This window comes from Stegostoma tigrinum, chromosome 13 (assembly GCF_030684315.1).
Source record: "Stegostoma tigrinum isolate sSteTig4 chromosome 13, sSteTig4.hap1, whole genome shotgun sequence".
NCBI classification, from domain to species: Eukaryota; Metazoa; Chordata; class Chondrichthyes; order Orectolobiformes; family Stegostomatidae; genus Stegostoma; species Stegostoma tigrinum.
Window position 1 is genome coordinate 40,821,442 of NC_081366.1, and position 19,196 is coordinate 40,840,637.

Here is a 19,196-nt window from a genome sequence, read left to right on the forward strand (position 1 = left end):
AGAGTCCATTTTGGCTTTAAACTTTCTGGATACCTTTCCAGTCACCGCAGACAATATCTGACTGTGGACACAAAAAGATCCTGTCCTAGTGTAAGTGAAGCAGCTGATAGTAATGGGGGAAACAGCAGGGCCACTACGACCAGGACTGAAACCTTTTTGGACTCGGTGGGACCAGATCATTGTAGAGGATGGCATATTACTGTGGGAAGCAAGGCAAATCGTCCCAGGTAAAGGTTGCTGCCAGAACACCTCCAGGGTCATCCAAGGATTTTCAAGATGAAGGTGCAAGCAAGAAGCTACATCTGGTAGCCAAGGTTGGATGCCGACCTAGCTACATTTGTGCAGCTATTTCACAAAGTCAACAAAATATTTGGTTATTTAATCAAACTTTACCTTCTTACTTACTAATAACATCCCATTTTCATTATCAAGAAAGTTGACACACTCTTTTTAAGATGTTTGTGCTTGTAAAAAGCTTTGCTTACTTTATATTGCAATAATTATTGCCCATTTTAATTAATATCCTCTCATACTTGAATTTTTTTTAAGTAAATTAATACTTCAATCACTTTCTGCCATTCTTTGCATTCTGGCCAGTCATCTGATCAGCTCCTCACCTTTTGTGCACCTCTTTTGTTTCTTCCTTAAGTTTGGTGCTTTTCATAATTTCTTCAGTTAATTGCCGATCATGTGTCCTCCACTTAGAATTTTCCTCTTTCTTATGGATATTTTTATTCTCAGTATTTTGAAGTATCCCCTTAAATGTATCCATTTTTCTTTATTGACTGTGCTAGCACTTAGTACATTAGTTCAGTTCAGCCACCTCTGTTTTCACATCCACATGATTGTCATTATTTAAGTTTAAAATACTTGTCTTAGTATTCTCATTGAATCTTCCATTCTGTTTGAAAGGGAAAACAATCATATTGTGGTCCTGCCTTCTGTCCTCAGGATATCTCCGAGCACTTCACAGCCAGGGAGTTAACTTTGAAGCAATAACCACATCTGTCAATCAATTTTGCACAAGAGCCCATAAATATTGAAAGTGATGTCTGAGAGTTTTAATTCCATAGCATTGCCAGACTTTCCTCCATTCTTTGGGAGTGAGCAGCCTCAAATATTGCTACCTGCACAGCCCGTATGACATCCATCATTAGGATTGGTGCAAAAACCAGTATCATCAGTATGGTCCAAAAGATATGCCCATGCACTATTTTGTCATGATACATTCCATCTTATCTTTTGACAGCAAGTTACCAAAATTAACCAGTATGGATCCTGGTATGGCCCTAGTTGCCCACTCTTTAAATCAAAAAGGTAAAGAAATAAAATGGATCCTGTAGCAGTAGAATGTAAATGACATGTACCCTAATTGTGGATAAGTAATACTTATTGAACTGCTTTCACTCTCGAGTGTCTGTTGCACCAAATAATTTTTTAGCAAGTTCCCTGGTCCTTCACAGCAGCACATTATAAAACAAAGCACAAGTTACACCAAGCCACAAAAGGAGACTGATCTAAGTGCACAGAGGCTAGTATCCTGTCACCAAGTCACCCTTTATTTACATGTGCATAGCATTTGGGCCGTAACCAGCTAGTTGAGAGTTCGTCCCGAGAATGTGGAGACTCTCTGAATCTCCTGTTTATATCTGTCAACCAATCTCCCTGATTGGCTTAGGCTAACAACCCCAATCAAGGATCTCACGGTCACTGAGATCCACCTGGCCCTGGTTCCATTTCCTACATCACTCCTTCTAACTCCACCCAAGGTTTGAGGATGTAAAGCTGTTTTATTTTTCTTGGAGCTTCTCCTGGGATGTTTTTGCTGCAGGCTCGGTTCCTTTGACTCTGACATGGGCAGAATGTAATGGAACATAGCCTGTCTCTTGCACTCAGAACACCTTGGGAGAGTTTCTTCCTCTTCTTCAGGCAGTAATGGTATTGAGGCTGCATCCATCTCCGACTCTGGGGTTTCTTTGATGCTGGTAAGAGGGGAAAGCCCAAGGTTTATGACAACCTTTCTGGCTGTTCTGAGGAGCCAGTTACATTTTGCTCCAGCCTCCTTTGTGCGGTAGCAAATTTCATGTGATCCACATGTTTGGATCACCTACCAGAACCTTGTATGTACCTGACCTCACATCAGCATTGCCTCGTACCCATGCCGGGCCATTTTCATGGTTGTGACATCAAACTTTGTTCCCTGAGTAAACTGTCTCTCTCACCGAGAGGAGACATGTGGCTGGCATTGACATTCTTGATGCCATTTCACTCTCCTCACAAATCCAGGAATATCAGTTTTAACCTGGTTTGGAATCTTCTTCTCAGCAGCAACTCTGCTGGAGCTGTCCCTATAGTTACATGAGAGGTAGTCCTATAATCAAACAGGGATGGGAACAGTTTAGTATCGAGTGAAGCTATAGGCTGTTACTTAAAGCCTGCCCCCAGTTTTGGACTGCTCTTTCCAACAAGCCATTGGACAATGGATGCTATGGAGCTGTCTGAACATGCCATTTGACTTTAGAAAATACTCAAAATGCCTGCTGGTAAATGACGTCCCACTTTTGTTGCCATTGAAATAACTTCAGAGGCCAGTATCCTGTCATCAAGTCACCATTTATTTACATGGGCTCTGACCAGCCAGTTCAATTAGATCAATGATGACTCATTCTCCCTGTGTCTGCGTGGGTTTCCTCCAGGTGCTCTGGTTTCCTCCCACAGTCCAAAGATGTACAGGTTAGGTGGATTGGCCATGCTAAATTGCTGTTAGTGCCCAGGGTGGAATATGCCAGGTAGATTAGCCATGGGAAATACAGGGTTACAGGAATAGGGTGTTAGAGATGGGTGTGGGTGGGATGCTGTGCAGAGGGTCAGTATGGTATCGATGGGCCAAATGGCCTGCTTCTCTATTATAGGGATTCTATAATTTTAGGATCCTTGGCACATTGAGCATACAATTCACTGCAATCAGGCGATTGTGGCCGCGAATCACCTTGGAAATTTCAAGTCTACCATTATTCACCCACAAAATTACAGTTCATTGGTTTTTAACCTTGGTAGACCTGGTGAATAAATTCAAGGTCCCAGAATCCTGGTTAAAAAAATGTGATGGGTTTTTGTTTTGGAGGTGGGATGCTGCTGGGATCAAATTCAGGTTTCAAACTTGTATTGTGTCAGAAATGGATCATTAATGGCTAGTGGGGGCAGATATCAATAGGAGACCAACACTGAAAGAGCTGCAGCCTGCCAGTCCTGCCAAAAGAGAGAGATGCTTCAAGTTAGAGGTGCCCTCTTAATAACACATGCAAACTTCTGAAAAAAAATCTTCAATATTGGGTGAGTCTTTGCACAGAACAAGCTATGGCCACAGTCATGGCACTTAGATATGGTGATTGCAAGGAAAATGGAGTCCTCAAATTGATCCAACCTGCAGTCAGGGAAGGCTGCTTTCAGGTAGCTGTTGGGTTCTGGACTGTGCGAGAGTGCACAGGCTGACTGGAAAACTCTGTTGGCCTTGTCATTAGCCTAAATAGGCCTTTCAATGATCGTAGCAAGCTATCTGTTGCTTTCAAGTAACTAGCATCACCTGTCTGAGTTGTTTCATAATTATAGCTTCAGTGTTGTAACATAGCTACATACTGGCTGTGTTCAGAAATTCTGAGCCTGTTCATCTCCATCTGAATTGTATGGTTCTGTATGTATGTATTGCAAAATAAAAATCAGCTGAGAGAAACTTTTTCACACAGCAGGTGGTCTGGATTTGGAAAGTATTGCCTGGAAATGTGGTCGAGGCAGGTTCAATCAAGGTATTCAAGAACGCGTTGGATGATCATTTAAATAGAAACAACGTGAGGTTATGAGGGAGAGGCAGGAGATTGGCACAAAGTCAAAATAGTCAAAGAGCCAATGCAGACTGGATGGGCTGAGCCTTGTGTTTATTTGGCTAAGCGACAGTAACCTTTCTTTCTCATCGCTTTTTTTGGATTTTATTTGCTGCAAGGAATGCCCTTGTCTCTCTTTCTCTCCCTCCCTCTCACTCATACCCACATACACCTTCTCACACCCACACTCACCCTCTCCCACACACAAATACCCATGTACACACATGCCTTCTCACAGCCACACACACCCTCTCACACACAAACATACTCTCTCTCTCTCTCTCTCTCTCGCGCGCGCGCGCGCGCGCGCGCGCACACACACACACACACACACACACACACACACACACACACACACACACACACACACACACACACACACACACACACGTCATTAACCCTGTTGGTATATCCTGCAATGGACAAGCATTTCCAGTAGAGAAATCATCTCTAAAAGTCTGTTGTGCATCTTCAGTTCAGAGCTATTCCAACCTGGTTCATGACATTTGACCTGGATAGCAGACAAGATAAAATTTTCGCCCTGCTTTTGCAGGCAGTGATCTAAAGGTGCTGCTCGATGGGGTGCTGCTCACACTCTTTCTCGGAACTAACAGACGATGTCACAACACCAGATCATGTCAGCCTGGTCCCAGGTCAGTGCAGTCCCAGCTGCCTGGAAGAATGCACAGCAATGTAGGAAGGTCACTGTTGCCTCCACCACTCTCACTATTGGCCGGAACATGTTTCCTCACTCTCTGTCACGCAGTGCAACACCCAAATCCATTATAACGTAGTGTGGAGCTGGATGAACACAGCAGGCCAAGCAGCATCTTAGGAGCACAAAAGCTGACGGTTTTGGGCCTAGACCCTTCATCAGAGAGGGGAATGGGGAGAGGGTTCTGAAATAAATAGGGAGAGAGGGGGAGGCGGACCGAAGATGGAGAGAAAAGAAGATAGGTGGAGAGGAGAGTATAGGTGGGGAGGTAGGGAGGGGATAGGTCAGTCTGGAGAGGACAGACAGGTAAAAGGGGCGGGATGAGGTTAGTAGGTAGGAAATTGAGGTGCGGCTTCAGGTGGGAGGAGGGGAGAGGTGAGAGGAAGAACAGGTTAGGGAGGTGGGGATGAGCTGGGCTGGTTTTGGGATGCAGTGGGGGAAGGGGAGATTTTGAAGCTTGTGAAATCCACATTGATACCATTGGGCTGCAGGATTCCCAAGTGGAATATGAGTTGCTGCTCCTGCAACCTTCGGGTGACATCATTGTGGCACTGCAGGAGGCCCAGGATAGACATGTCGTCTGAGGAATGGGAGGGGGAGTGGAAATGGTTCGCGACTGGGAGGTGCAGTTGTTTATTGCGAACTGAGTGGAGGTGTTCTGCAAAGTGGTCCACAAGCCTCCTGCAGTGCCACAACGATGCTAGCTGAAGGTTGCAGGAACAGCAACTGATATTCCACTTTGATACCTTTGGGCTGCAGGGTTCCCATGTGGATTTCACGAGCTGTAAAATCTCCCGTCCCGCTATTGCATCCCAAAACCAGCCCAGCTCATCCTCGCCTCCCTAACCTGTTCTTCCTCTCACCTATCCCCTCCTCCCACCTCAAACCGCACCTCCATTTCCTACCTATTAACCTCATCCTGCCCCCTTGACATGTCCATCCTCTCCGGACTGACCTATCCCCTCCCTACCTCCCCACCTATACTCACTGCTACAGGCTCCATCCCCTCCCCTTTAACTTGCCTGCCTCCTTTCCACCTATCTTCTCCTCTATCCATCTTTGATCCACCTCCCCCTCTCACACTATTTAATTCAGAACCCTCTTCCCATCCCCCTCTCTGATGAAGGGTCTAGGCCTGAAACATCAGCTTTTGTGCTCCTAAGATGCTGCTTGGCCTGCTGTGTTCATCCAGCTCCACACTTTGTTATGAGAGATAATGGGAACTGCAGATGCTGGACAATCCGCGATAACAAAGTGTGGAGCTGGATGAACACAGCCGGCCAGGCAGCATCTTGGGAGCACAAAAGCTGACGTTTCGGGCCTAGACCCTTCACCAGATTCTCCAGCATCTGCAGTTCCCGTTATCCCTTAACCTTAATCCATTAACCTTGCCTGCCTTCTCGCTGTCTACTCACTCTGTCAGGACACCTTCCCACCTGCTGCAAAAGTAAAAGCTTACCCATCACTTTCATCTTCCATAATACGTGCCTCGGCCTCTTTCCAGGAGGAAAAGAGCACGCAACAGGACAGAAAGACACAAGACAGCAGGTAGGTTGCCTGATGTTCAACTCCTCACCCCTTATATGGAGGGAATCCTGACTCTGACCATTCCGAGCAGCTGAGTGACTGTAAGCAAGTCTTTGGACTGATATTGGAGGCTGCTCTTGACTTGTTGTGCTCAGCCTCCTGAACAAAGGCTATCTTAATTTGACTGACATCTGTACCAACAATGATGGCACGTTCCCTGGATTAGTGTCTGCTGAAAACAGCACAGCAGCATTGTATGCCTGGTATCTGTCTGACAGGGCAAAACAGATAAAGGCAGTGCTAGGAAGGGATAGTTTGTGCATCTACACGGGTTCAAAAGAGTGAGCACTTTGAAAGCAATTGAAAAGCCTGGAGCTGTAGTCTGTTTCAGTTTGTAAGCTGGGTACATGTCAATCAGTGTAGCCCTTGCAGCAGCATTGCAATGGTGGTGCCTTGTGCAGCTTTTAAGTGCAAAAGTATGCTGTACATTGACTGGAGATATGCCATGAGGGTTCTGTAGAGGTTGGTAGATGTTAGATGTCAATGGCTATGGATGTAGGTATGTGTGGCTAGTGTCCATAGAGCTTGTCCTAAGATGATAGTGCCCAGTGTCCAACGTGCAGGCCATTTGAAAGAAGTGGGAAGCTGAAGATGTCCGGTACACGCTCTGTGTTCCGTGTCGAGAATTCTTGTCTAGTGGTCATCTGGTAATGTCGGAAGTTGCCTATCAATGAAGCGAGATATATAGTTAATAATGTGTTTGGTAAGCAATAAGCCTCCAAAGTAGGGAACTTACTGCTGCCTAATGAGAAACTTACTTCAACACGTAGCAGATGCATGAAAGATGCAGTGAGCTGCTCCCAGTGTCAAATTAGGGCTCTCCAGACATCTTGTGATTCTGCTAGAAATATCAAGCAGGAAAAGGAGCACAATAATCTTTGGCAAAACATGTAGTAACACAAAGGCAGGTGGCAGATGAATTTAATGTGCATGCATGTGAGCTAATATTTTCCACAAGGAAAGTATAGGAGTGGAAGTTTAAGCTCAATGGGAATACTCTCAGAGTGTAGAAAGCCAGAGAGACCTAGTGCCTCAAGTGCTTTGATAATAATTTGAGCCCCCCAAGAGTGGATAAGTTTACTTCAAAGGAGAAGTTCAAAATAAAAGTTCAATATTTTCAATAATCTTAAAACTTTCTCCAAATCCATCTCAAACCAACTGATTTGAAGTGTTAATCGAGGTGGATCGGATTACGTGACGCATCAAGGAGTCATCACATCTCTACTTTAATAAGGTTTCTTTTAATTAGTACAGCACAACCCAGTTTTCTTGAGCTTGGCTGTTAAAAGCAATAAGAAAGGTTCTATCTGTGATGTCAGTACCTTGGCTGTGCTCCCCAACATATCAGGAAGAGTAAGAGAGTATCCCATGGGCGAACGAACTCACCTGCGCCCAAGTACGTTTGCCAACTTATCATCCTTTTCCTGTGAACTTTCCTCTTAGCCATCATTTTGTCCTTTCTCCCACTCTTGAATGGTCTCTCCCCACTCTCACACTCTGTTCTTCCTACATCCTCCATTCCCATTGGCGCCATGGTCTTTGCCCCATTCCAAGTCATTTCTACCCCCAACTACAAGACTTCCACACCTTGACTGCAGTTCCTCCGCGTCCCTTTCTGTTTAGAGGCATCATTAAACCTCAGGCTTCCCCACCTGACAATCAGCCAGCTTGTTTTAAAACTGCCTTCCTGTAGGAAACCTGTGTAAATGCTTTAAAAACTGTCCTGTTGTTAATGTCTACAGAATATCTGGAAAACCTGTTCTTTTGCATCTTCTGTATTCAAATCTGCTGACCCAACTTCTCACTGAATGGGTGGCATGATAAATGTTTAGGTGATTCTTTCTTGAAGGTGTGATTGTAGTTAGGAAGTAATACTAAAAAGACCAGAAATATTTTGAGTTTTATAATCAAGGTGAATGTAAACAAAGTGCTGAGAAAACGTTGTGCAGATTTGAGCATTTAAAAAGAAAAATATTGAGACCTTAGAGCATTATGAGTGGCCAGGTAAACATTGCTGTGTGGGAACCATTGTTGGAGCCGTCATAGATTGTAACTCTTGACCCACATTTGAATGCCATCAGGCAGCTACTGTCCACTTTAGGGGAAATGTAGCAGCCGGGAAGGGGAGGCAAGGACTGAATGGTTCAGGAGCTGCCAGTAAGAACTGAGAAGACTGCCAGTTGAAAGTTAAGACTGAACACTTGGAGCCGTGACAGGTTGGCCCGTCAAGAACAGTGGCGGCCTGTGTTTTTTCTGGCGGAGCCCCCCGTAGCCCTCCCATTCTTCCTGACCCCAGTAAGAAAAGTGTTTCAACTTCCCGTGAAGAATATCACCTCCTTCCCAGCAACTTGGTGGGGTAGCTGCAGTGGAAGTATATCAGAGACACCCCAGTATAACTGGATTTACCCAAGAAGGAGGCATCTGTCTGATTTGAGTCTCACCACTGGAGCTCCTTTATCTGCTTCTAGCATGGACAGTCCCTGCAAGCCTCCCTCGGGCAGCTCATAATGGAGTGCTCTGGAAAGAGGGCTCTGGAATTGCAGCCACATGGTTAGAGATGAAGCAACTTTAAACCTGTGTCCTCTTCCACCACTCAAGAGGAGAAAAAAGCTGAGTGTGCCCTCATACTCGTGAGTAGATATTGGCCTGAGGACATCTGTGTTACGCATGAACATACTTCAGTCAGCCTACAATGATCATTAATTCAGATCCTGCACCTTTACTAGAGGGTTTTGAGTACAACAGTTCAATAATATCTACTATGAATGATCTCGGACAATAACTTTTACAATGTGTAGTTGGAAGGGCAGATGAGCCTGCTGGTTCAGCCACATTCCAGAGTCTGGCAAGTGCAAAACCAAGCATTAATGTAAACATTCAATAAAGTGATGACCTGCTACCCCACTCCTCCTCCGACACCCCCGACCCTAACCGCATTAGACCTGATTCCTCCCACTCATTCTGAACTCTCTAAAACTGCATTACCTGTCTTGCCACCTTGTACCGTAGCAGCCAATCCATTTCCAAGCTACCCATCATCACTTGGCATCCTGCCAACCTAACAATGCACTGAGTTGGCGTACTGTTTACTTAGTATCATAAGTATGTGACACTCTGCTTACCTGACATCCTTCCCATCTGGTACCCTAGGTACCTGCCACCATGGCACCCTACTTACCCCTTACAGTAGTTCTCACGATCTTTAAATGCCCAAATCTAGCAGCTGCCTACTATGAAAAGAGGGCATAGGTTGATTTCCCTGACAGTTCTGTATTACAAAAGAACTGTCAGAATGAAATTACAACTTTGTGTTTCTGACAGAACCCCGAGTGGAATACCTTCTATCCTCTAGAGCAGAGCTCTATCTATTCCATTCAAAGAAAAGGACCAGAGAGGCAATAAGCTAACTCCCTAACTTGCTAGGCAATATTTAGTGCATATCAAGCATGAAACAGGCTGGTAAGTTTACTCTCTGACAAAATGGGTCCCAACAAATGACAATGAGAGACATGTGGACAAAATGAAATCAATATAACGTACAATATTTACATGTAACATTTAAATTTGAAAACACCTTTGTACACTCAATGGATATTATGCTTGTGCTTATGGTCACTATGTTTTGATGTACATATGACATCTTCTGATGGGGTAAGGGCAATCTGCTAAGTATATTACACTATTGCCTTTGATGAATGAGGATGGTCACGGGATAGTGAGAACTTGTAATGGAGAGCAAATGGAAACTCATTAAGAATCACCATGTGAACAGAGCATGTCATTGTGCACCGCTTAGGTCCAACACATACTGGCTTCCACCTCAAATCCCATGAGGCTGATCATGCATTTACCTGCCTGGCATAACTGTCCATTTGCAAAAGCATGTTACTTGATGGTTTCTTTGGAAAGATGCGACCCCAGCACTTAGCTCGTGGATCAGAACAATTTTTTGATTTCACTTTCTTAAAACGGACCCAATGGTTGCACACCTCCTCTGCAATTTCCATCTAGATATGCTCGTGCGTGTGTAGGGTTTTATGATAACTTTCAATGGTATAAACATTTCTTGCCTTTACCTGATGGCCTGGAGAAGGACTTGCAAGGAGGCATTGCAAACTGTCTGACAGGCCCCTGTCGAGTACCAAATATTAGCGGACCTGGATGTGAGTAGGCTGGATAAAATAATAAGGCAGGGAACGATGTCGGGGGGAGTGAAACAGGGGGTTGAGGAGCAGGGGTAAGAGCTGGTGAGGGTCATGATCTGTTGCACTGAATAAAATATACACAGGAATTGGACAGGAGTTTATGGTCATAACACAGAGCTTCCTGTTTGTCCAGAAGGTTATTTTATGGTCTCCCATACAATAGATGTTGGACTGTTAGTTGATAGCTGGTTTCTCTGTTCAAGTTTCCATGACCACATGATTGCAGATGGCTTCCGTGCCCCCTGCTGGCACTTTAAATTTTAATTAGAACAACATGGGAGATGATTCTTGACATGTAAACAGAAATGCCACCTGCTTTATGTCACTACTTTTAAATGCAGTACACTGTTGTAGCACTGGGCACCTTGCCACATGAATAGTTGAAGCACGATGATTGCTTCTTTCAATAAATATTTAGTAGATTTGTGGAATATAATAGAATTGTGTCCTTCTAACCTGTTCCAAATAAAACTGCTGAGCTAGCAATGCAACAATGGCTGTCAGTTAACAAGTGCAAATTTCTTCTTGGAATTATGTCACTTTGTATGTTGCGCGAGGACAAAAAACTGTGCTCCAAGAGCTTTGAAGAGGAGCAAAGCTTGAGTTGGGAAATCTTTAATCTTCAGATTGGTCTCCAGGGAAACAACATGTGCATGTGTTATTTTCTTTCCGGAGAAAGGCGTGGCATAGAGGTGGAGAGTGCCAGGCAGGTTGGTCCAAAATCTCACCTTGATTCTATGAGAATTGGTCCTAGATTTATAAATGTCTGTTGGGCTGTCTAGATTTCACTCCTTCCCTTGGACATACCCCAGTATGTTTTCTCACTTACTTCTCCTGACTCCATTCCGTCTTATACCCCCATGTAAGCTGACCCACATGACTCCTCCAAGCCTCTTCATAATTGCCATCATTTCCACATGACATCTTTTACCCCCAATGTCATCTCCAAAGCATTAACTGAGTACCCACTGTTAGCAGACCCCAGGACCGATAAGGAGATGAAAGAAATGTTCCAACGACTGAAGAAGACTCTTACCGATAAATGTTTTAGAGCTTTCAAACTTCAGGCACACACTCATAATGGGTTCAGCTGTAATATCAGTGCTTGGGTAATGTTATCAATGGATTCTATTGAAACTGCAGGCAATTGAACCAGGTAATCTATAAATGCAATCCAGAAAGTGACTGAGATAATGGGAACTGCAGATGCTGGAGAATTCCAAGATAATAAAATGTGAGGCTGGATGGACACAGCAGGCCAAGCAGCATCTCAGGAGCACAAAAGCTGACGTTTCGGGCCTAGACCCTTCATCAGAGAGGGGGATGGGGAGAGGGAACTGGAATAAATAGGGAGAGAGGGGGAGGCGGACCAAAGATGGAGAGTAAAGAAGATAGGTGGAGAGAGTATAGGTGGGGAGGTAGGGAGGGGATAGGTCAGTCCAGGGAAGACGGACAGGTCAAGGATGTGGGATGAGGTTAGTAGGTAGATGGGGGTGCGGCTTGGGGTGGGAGGAAGGGATGGATGAGAGGAAGAACCGGTTAGGGAGGCAGAGACAGGTTGGACTGGTTTTGGGATGCAGTGGGTGGGGGGGAAGAGCTGGGCTGGTTGTGTGGTGCAGTGGGGGGAGGGGACGAACTGGGCTGGTTTAGGGATGCAGTAGGAGAAGGGGAGATTTTGAAACTGGTGAAGTCCACATTGATACCATATGGCTGCAGGGTTCCCAGACGGAATATGAGTTGCTGTTCCTGCAACCTTCGGGTGGCATCATTGTGGCAGTGCAGGAGGCCCATGATGGACATGTCATCTAGAGAATGGGAGGGGGAGTGGAAATGGTTTGCGACTGGGAGGTGCAGTTGTTTGTTGCGAACTGAGCGGAGGTGTTCTGCAAAGCGGTCCCCAAGCCTCCGCTTGGTTTCCCCAATGTAGAGGAAGCCGCACCGGGTACAGTGGATGCAGTATACCACATTGGCAGATGTGCAGGTGAACCTCTGCTTAATGTGGAATGTCATCTTGGGGCCTGGGATAGGGGTGAGGGAGGAGGTGTGGGGGCAAGTGTAGCATTTCCTGCGGTTGCAGGGGAAGGTGCCGGGTGTGGTGGGGTTGGAGGGCAGTGTGGAGCGAACAAGGGAGTCATGGAGAGAGTCGTCTCTCCGGAAAGCAGACAGGGGTGGGGATGGAAAAATGTCTTGGGTGGTGGGGTCGGATTGTAAATGGCGGAAGTGTCGGAGGATGATGCGTTGTATCCGGAGGTTGGTAGGGTGGTGTGTGAGAACGAGGGGGATCCTCTTAGGGCGGTTGTGGCGGGGGCGGGGTGTGAGGGATGTGTTGCGGGAAATTGACCAGAAAGTGACTGTTATTTTATATCTCCAACTGACAGCTGCAACGGAGATAGTAGGAACTGCAGAAGTTGGAGGATCTGAGATAACAAGGTGTAGAGCTGGATGAACACAGCAGGCCAAGCAGCATCAGAGGAGCAGGAAAGCTGATGTTTCAGCCTTCCTGCCATACTGATGCTGCTTGGCCTGCTGTGTTCACCCAGCTCTATACCTTGTTATCTTATGACAGCCGCAACATTTTATTTTCAGTTTTAAAGTTATAGAGACTTAAATACCTTCAAATGATGTGACTTATCACACTTTGTCTTCTTCTCAAGAGCATTTATGCTTCCTCTGTAAATTCATGATTTCTGGGTTGAAACCCTGCGACAGTGAAATTGGAGCTAGTTTGAACTCAGCAATAGTTTCAAATTACCTTGCTGAAACAGGGTTTTCTCTTTGGATAATTCACACCCAATCTCATTTCTTGTGCTGGCCTCTGGATTTCAATCTGACACCTCAAAGATTTGGCTCTGCAGATCCTTTACCTATGTCTGAAACATGTGCAAATAAGATCTAGACCAATTAAGCAATTACATGTGTGTGTTTAAAAAAGCAAAAGCATACAACACGAAAATAATTTTGCAGTTGGGCAGACAAGAACGTTTTTGGTTATGATAATTGATCATGTTATAGAAGTCTCCAGCTTATCTGAATTAGTTAGTCTCAAGGTAAATTGAGAAACTTCAGATTGGCAATAGGTTATTAGGGATGTGTGGGTGTATGGGATTAAATTTATATGTAGATTAAGTTCTTGTTCCAAGCTGTTTTGTGAAAATAGCTGAACAATGCAATCATGGAACAAGCTGCTGGCATTTATTCTTTTCGAAATGAATAATTTAACTGAGTGAAGCAATGATTTCAAATGCAACCCTTTGAGAAGCATTTTTCACAAATTGCAGAGATGTATAAAATTAGAAGTTATCTTGTTTACTTGTGGAATATTTTGAATTAGAAAGTCATTTTGAAATGTTATGTGTATAGCTATGTGACACAATGGTTTGACAGATATTCAGGTGCAATTTCTTCGACATAATATATCTTAACTGTATCAGCAGCTCGAACTGCAAAGCAATAACGCTGAAGTTCCCAACTGAGTTTGAGCAAGGTGGCAGGTGCATCAACATAATTGCTCCCTGGTACAACCAGGAGTTGGTTGCATATCAGCTTTAGTCTACACTGCAGAAACAAATAACTTGGCTTTCAAAAAGCTGGGCCATGTATTGTCATAAACAGAAAGTAACTGTTTATTGTCAACTACAAATCCAACAAATTGCAGAGAATAGTTTACTACTATGCAACTTAAAATATGTCCCTCTAGAAGCCTCAAACCTACAAAACCTCATTCACAATTACAACACACAGAAAACAAATGATTTGGCAAGGATATTACACTTGGGAAAAAAAATTGACAAGGAACAAGAAGTCTTCCTCTAACTCTTTGTTATTTTCAGACAGAATGACACAATCTCACTGCTTTGAAAATCAATATTATATTGCACAGCTAAAGTTGTGCACACTTGATTTTTCCAAGTTGCAAAACACTGCTGATAATTCAGCTGTAAGCTCAGTGGTTAGCACTGCAGCCTCACAGCACAAGGGACCCAGGTTTGATTCCAGCCTCAGGTAACTGTCTGTGTGGAGTTTGCACATTCTCCCTGTGTCTGGGTGGGTTTCCTCTGGATGTTCCACTGCCCTCCCACAATCCAGAGATGCGCAGGCTAGGTGGATTGGCCATGCTAAATTCCCCACAGTGTTCAGGGATGTGTAGATCAGTGGCATAGGCCTGGGTGGGATGCTACGAGGATCAGTGTGGACTTGTTGGACCGAAGGGCCTGTTACCACACTTTAGGGATTCTATGATCTATGATGTATATAGCAGTCCAACTTCTATTTCAGTTTATAGTCCAAAAAGGAAAAAAAAAGTGCCCTCTTATATTATGATATTTCATTGTATGTGAATATTCCATTAATTGGATAATAAATCATTAGAGCATTACATTACAAACTTGCATTTTAGCAGAATCGGAAGAGTATTTTAGTTCAGCCTAGATAATTGTTTTCATACAGTCAAATAAATGCCAAAACAAATACTAAAATTCCATTCCATCTCATGTCAAATCACGTGAGGATTTTCCTGTAGAAGTTTGAAATCTACCCATTGTTGAAAACACAGGAAATTTTAGTTGAATTAAAACTAATTAAGTAGTAAATATACCTCGGTGTACAAGGTATTGCTGCTTGTCGGGAGTCAAAATCAAGGGCCCGTGAGTATATGTTAGTGATTGAATTTATTCGATGTGGAATTCAGAATGTAGAACTCACCACTGCGATAAACATTTGAGATGAATGCTGCAGGTGGACTTAACGGGATGTTATCATGTGATGTCAGAAAAGAAGACTATCCTGACAGAGGTTCGATGAAGAGATCTAGCAAAAAGCTTGTGTCAAGCATAAATTAATGTAGATCAGATCAGTTGAATGACCTGTTTCCTTGCTGTACTGTCTGTGATATTTTAGGGTTGATTAACTTCATTTATGGGCAAAAACCTAAACAGTATATACATATTTAGGTTACTAAACACATCAATGTGTTTACTTTAGTATTGAAACCGTAGTGCAATGTCTTTATAATTATTGCCAGAATTACTTTTCATGTTAAAATCTGAATTGTTACTATGCAGATTCTCAACCAAAATCTTCCCGAAAATTTTTTTGATCTTCCCCAATGTCAGTACATTTTAAATAATGCTATTGTACTACATCGTTTAAATTGTCATTTTGATGATTTATTTGATACTGTATAATAGTTGTTGCAAAGCTGTTGTCCATTATAACCCTGCTTTCACATTTGAGAATTAACATTACCGTGCATATAAAACAAATAAAAACTGATGAAATGACATGGTAGCATTCAGTTTAGTTGTAGAAACTTGCAGATCGTAGATCAAAATGCAATACATTATAGAAACATATAAAATCCGTTTTTAAATTATTTTGTAAAATGTGAAGATTTTAGGTAATCAGGCATCTTTCAGCCAGGCTTTACGTTCTCCAGATAGAAGACTCCATGAAGTCCCGTTATCAACTCCTAACATAGACACACACATTGTAGTGTTCTTATCTAACTGCATGGTGCAAGGGTTATCCAGCCAATGGCAGCCAGCAGGAAGCTGAAACTGTTCTAAAAGTTTGTACCCTAGCTCAAGCCAATGTGCAGCTGATCCACTAATGCCATGCTCCTGTAATGCCTACCTGCTATTGCCTTTTAAGAATTCCATACTTTTATTTAAAACTTGACATTTTTAAATGGTCATAGAAGAAAATGCTTCCCAGAAATTAGGCTGCAAAGATCTGATCCCATGTACAGAATTTGTAGCAGAAGGATGAATTAGGGGAGGATGAAATCAATGATGTGCATATCAAACATGATGTTCTTGGTCTCTGCACTGTATGGGACTCTCCTTACTGACTAAAAGAGAAATGGACAGGGGGAATAGTCTTGTACGAAGGGGACCTTGCAACCTAAAATACACCCCATGTATCATGTAAACTTGTGTTTAGTTGCAAGTACACAATATTGTTTGTTTTTTGCCACCTAAGTTTCTCTTTTTATGTTGCAGCTGTTCCTTTTCCACTAAGCCATCGACTGACCATGAAGGAAGTATTTGACTGTGATGGCAAGCCACGGGTTGATCTTTTGAAGGCTCATCTCACCAAGGAGGGAAGAGTAGAAGAAATTGTAGCACTTCGAATTATTAATGAAGGAGCTTCCATTCTCCGCCAAGAGAAAACAATGCTGGATATAGAAGCTCCTGTGACAGGTAGAATTGTGTAGATTTGTTAGCATTTTGAAATATAAAACAAATTTTAGATGTAAATATAATATGAAATGAACTTTGAAGATACAATGCTAAGCACATGCTCAATGTAAGCCACTTCAAAAATCAACATGAGATTTGAGAACTTTCTCAGAGCTGTTCTCAATCTATCATTGGATGTTTGCTGAAAATTGAGCAGAAACTCAAAGTTCTGGTGTAAATAGGGTTTCTGCTGCACAACCGGCAATATTTTGGCAGTAGTGCAGAAGCAACAGGGGGAAATTCCTGACAATTAAAATGTAAGCTGGAACGTGGACATTGTTCTTAAAAATTGAAAAAGGTTTCAAGAAAACCATTCACGTGGCATGGGTCGATGCTCGATCATGTTTGAGGTTTGGGAGTTTCTGTCATCTGTGATATAGCAGATGGATATCTCACTACAAGAGTTTGCAAGAAAAATACAATTGCATAAATGTAACATTCAAGAGATATGGATTAGGTAATGAAATGCCTTTGAAAAAAACTATTGGCCAAATTATGGGGCTAAGGAGTTTGATTTCTTTGGAACTATTTATTCATTTTACATCTGATCATAAGTTAATTTTGGACCTGATCTTGAATACTGGCAAAGATCACTTGTGGGAGTGATGTGCATGCCCCCTAACAATAACCAAATTAATATTCTTAAGGCATAGGTAGGTAGTGAAATGGATAGTCCTTGACTTTAGTACTGCCTTAGTCCCAGTCAGCTACCAGGGTGGCAGTATCTCTGCCACTGTCCTTTTTATCTGGCAGCCAGAGATCCCAGATTGGACCAGAGTAATAGCCCCAGTTAGGAATCTCTGTTATGTGAGGTCCAGCCGGCTGACTTCATTATAATTGCTACAGGAAGCTCTTGATAAGCAACTGGTTGAAAGGTTATCAGCAGTAGGTGGGAAAGCGGAGTATGGAGATTATCACCAATTGTCTTGAATGGTGGAGCTGTCTTGTGGTTTGAGCGGCCTGCTGCAACTTCTAACTTGTACGTTTGGACGTCATGCATTTTATTTATCAGTTTATGTTTGTTTTCATTTTATTTTCAAACATGGTGTGTATATTTATTTCTAATAACAATGTAGTTGAGTTGATTTATTGAAATAAAAACTGTGTCGTGCCTACCCAAAAGAATGTACAACATTGGCATCAGGAAGGATTTCAGCAAAATGATCACCTGAAAATCTATTATTTTATTATCATTTATTGATTGACTGTGAGCCAAGGCTTTGGAAGAACTCCATTGTTGTTTCTTGAATAGTATCATAAGATCATAAAGGGGCAGACAGGGCCTTGGTTAAGACCTCATTCAAATGATAGAACTTGGCCAAAGAAAGACGGGATATCCTGATTAGGGAGGTGAAATCTCATGTAAGTATAGTAATGGTGTGATTGGCTAATCTTGTTTGAACCAAGAAAAGTAATAATAACCGCAACAATGATAATCTGAGGAGTTTTAACCTGGAAGCGGGTGAAGAGTCAGTGCAAGTACATTTCTCTTAGTGTGCAGAAAAACTCATGCAAGCAACCAATCAGATTTAAATATTCAGTAGCATATTGGCAGTGTCTTTAACTTGTACTTGTTTTAATTAACCTGTTTTGACATGCTGTGACATGCCCCAAGGGAGGTGGGACCTGAACTTGCATCTCACTAACACTACACCAGCAGGCGCCAGCTTTAACCATGTCTTCTAGCTTTAACAGGCAACGTAGGGATTTCCCTCACTAAATATAACTCATCAAGTGCAACAAAATGAAAGAGCTGTGGTGACTATTGAGGCTGAGTAATTGGTCGACTGGAAAGCTATGGTCGCTACTTCCTTACCCAGACGATATGCTTTTGTTCGCAGGACTTGTTCTTTTAACATTGTCGAGGAGTTTCCCAAAACTTGAGTTTATTTCTGCTACCTTGGCTTTTTACTTTGCGTTGATCTACACTCCTTAGCTGTTCATCATTCTCACAAGCTTGGGATTAGCTTTCAGTAATATGACCAATAGCAGGAACGGATTCAAAAGCTGCAGCGGCCGTGCTCACCTTCGCTCAGCAGAGGGGACAAACGCACCCCGAGCTCTCAGCAGGTGATACATCATGGAGGAGATGGGCAGAGGATCAGCTTTCTGGGCGTGAGTGAACACCAGTTGTTCAGACACCTAGTCCTTTTCGATGACATCTGGAGCTTTCTGGAACGTGAGCCCCTTCAAAGTGACCCGGATGGGGATATATAGCCAGTAGCTATCTCAATTAAGACAATCTGAAATGTCTTCACCACTGGCTAATTATAGGGATCAAATGGTGATATCCATTATATTCCCCAGTTTAATATACATAAGTGCATCTCTCAGATCACAGACACTCTGTTTGCCATTACTGTCCAAGCTGGTCGATATGCTTTTGATGAGGACAGACAGAATGAGAAATTCCTCAGGGAGGCAAAGATTATGGCCGAGATCACCTCCTGTATACCAGTGCAGCCTTTGACCAGCTGAGGAACAGAGTGTTTGATGCCTCAGACTCTTCACTAAGTTCATGGTTTGCAAGGCAGTAATGCTAACTGCCTGACTGTATGCGTCAGAAATGTGG

At 43.2% G+C, this 19,196-nt stretch overlaps 1 protein-coding gene across 5 annotated transcripts in view; it reads left to right on the top strand.

The window, feature by feature from the left end:
* ppp3ca (protein phosphatase 3, catalytic subunit, alpha isozyme) overlaps nucleotides 1–19,196 on the top strand; it is a 490,580-nt gene that overhangs the window by 171,466 nt on the left and 299,918 nt on the right. For all 5 annotated transcript variants that reach the window (XM_048543081.2, XM_048543080.2, XM_059650712.1 and 2 more), the window contains one exon: nucleotides 16,385–16,585. In XM_048543081.2, coding sequence (XP_048399038.1) covers nucleotides 16,385–16,585 — 201 coding nt within the window. The remainder of the gene's footprint in view (nucleotides 1–16,384; nucleotides 16,586–19,196) is intronic.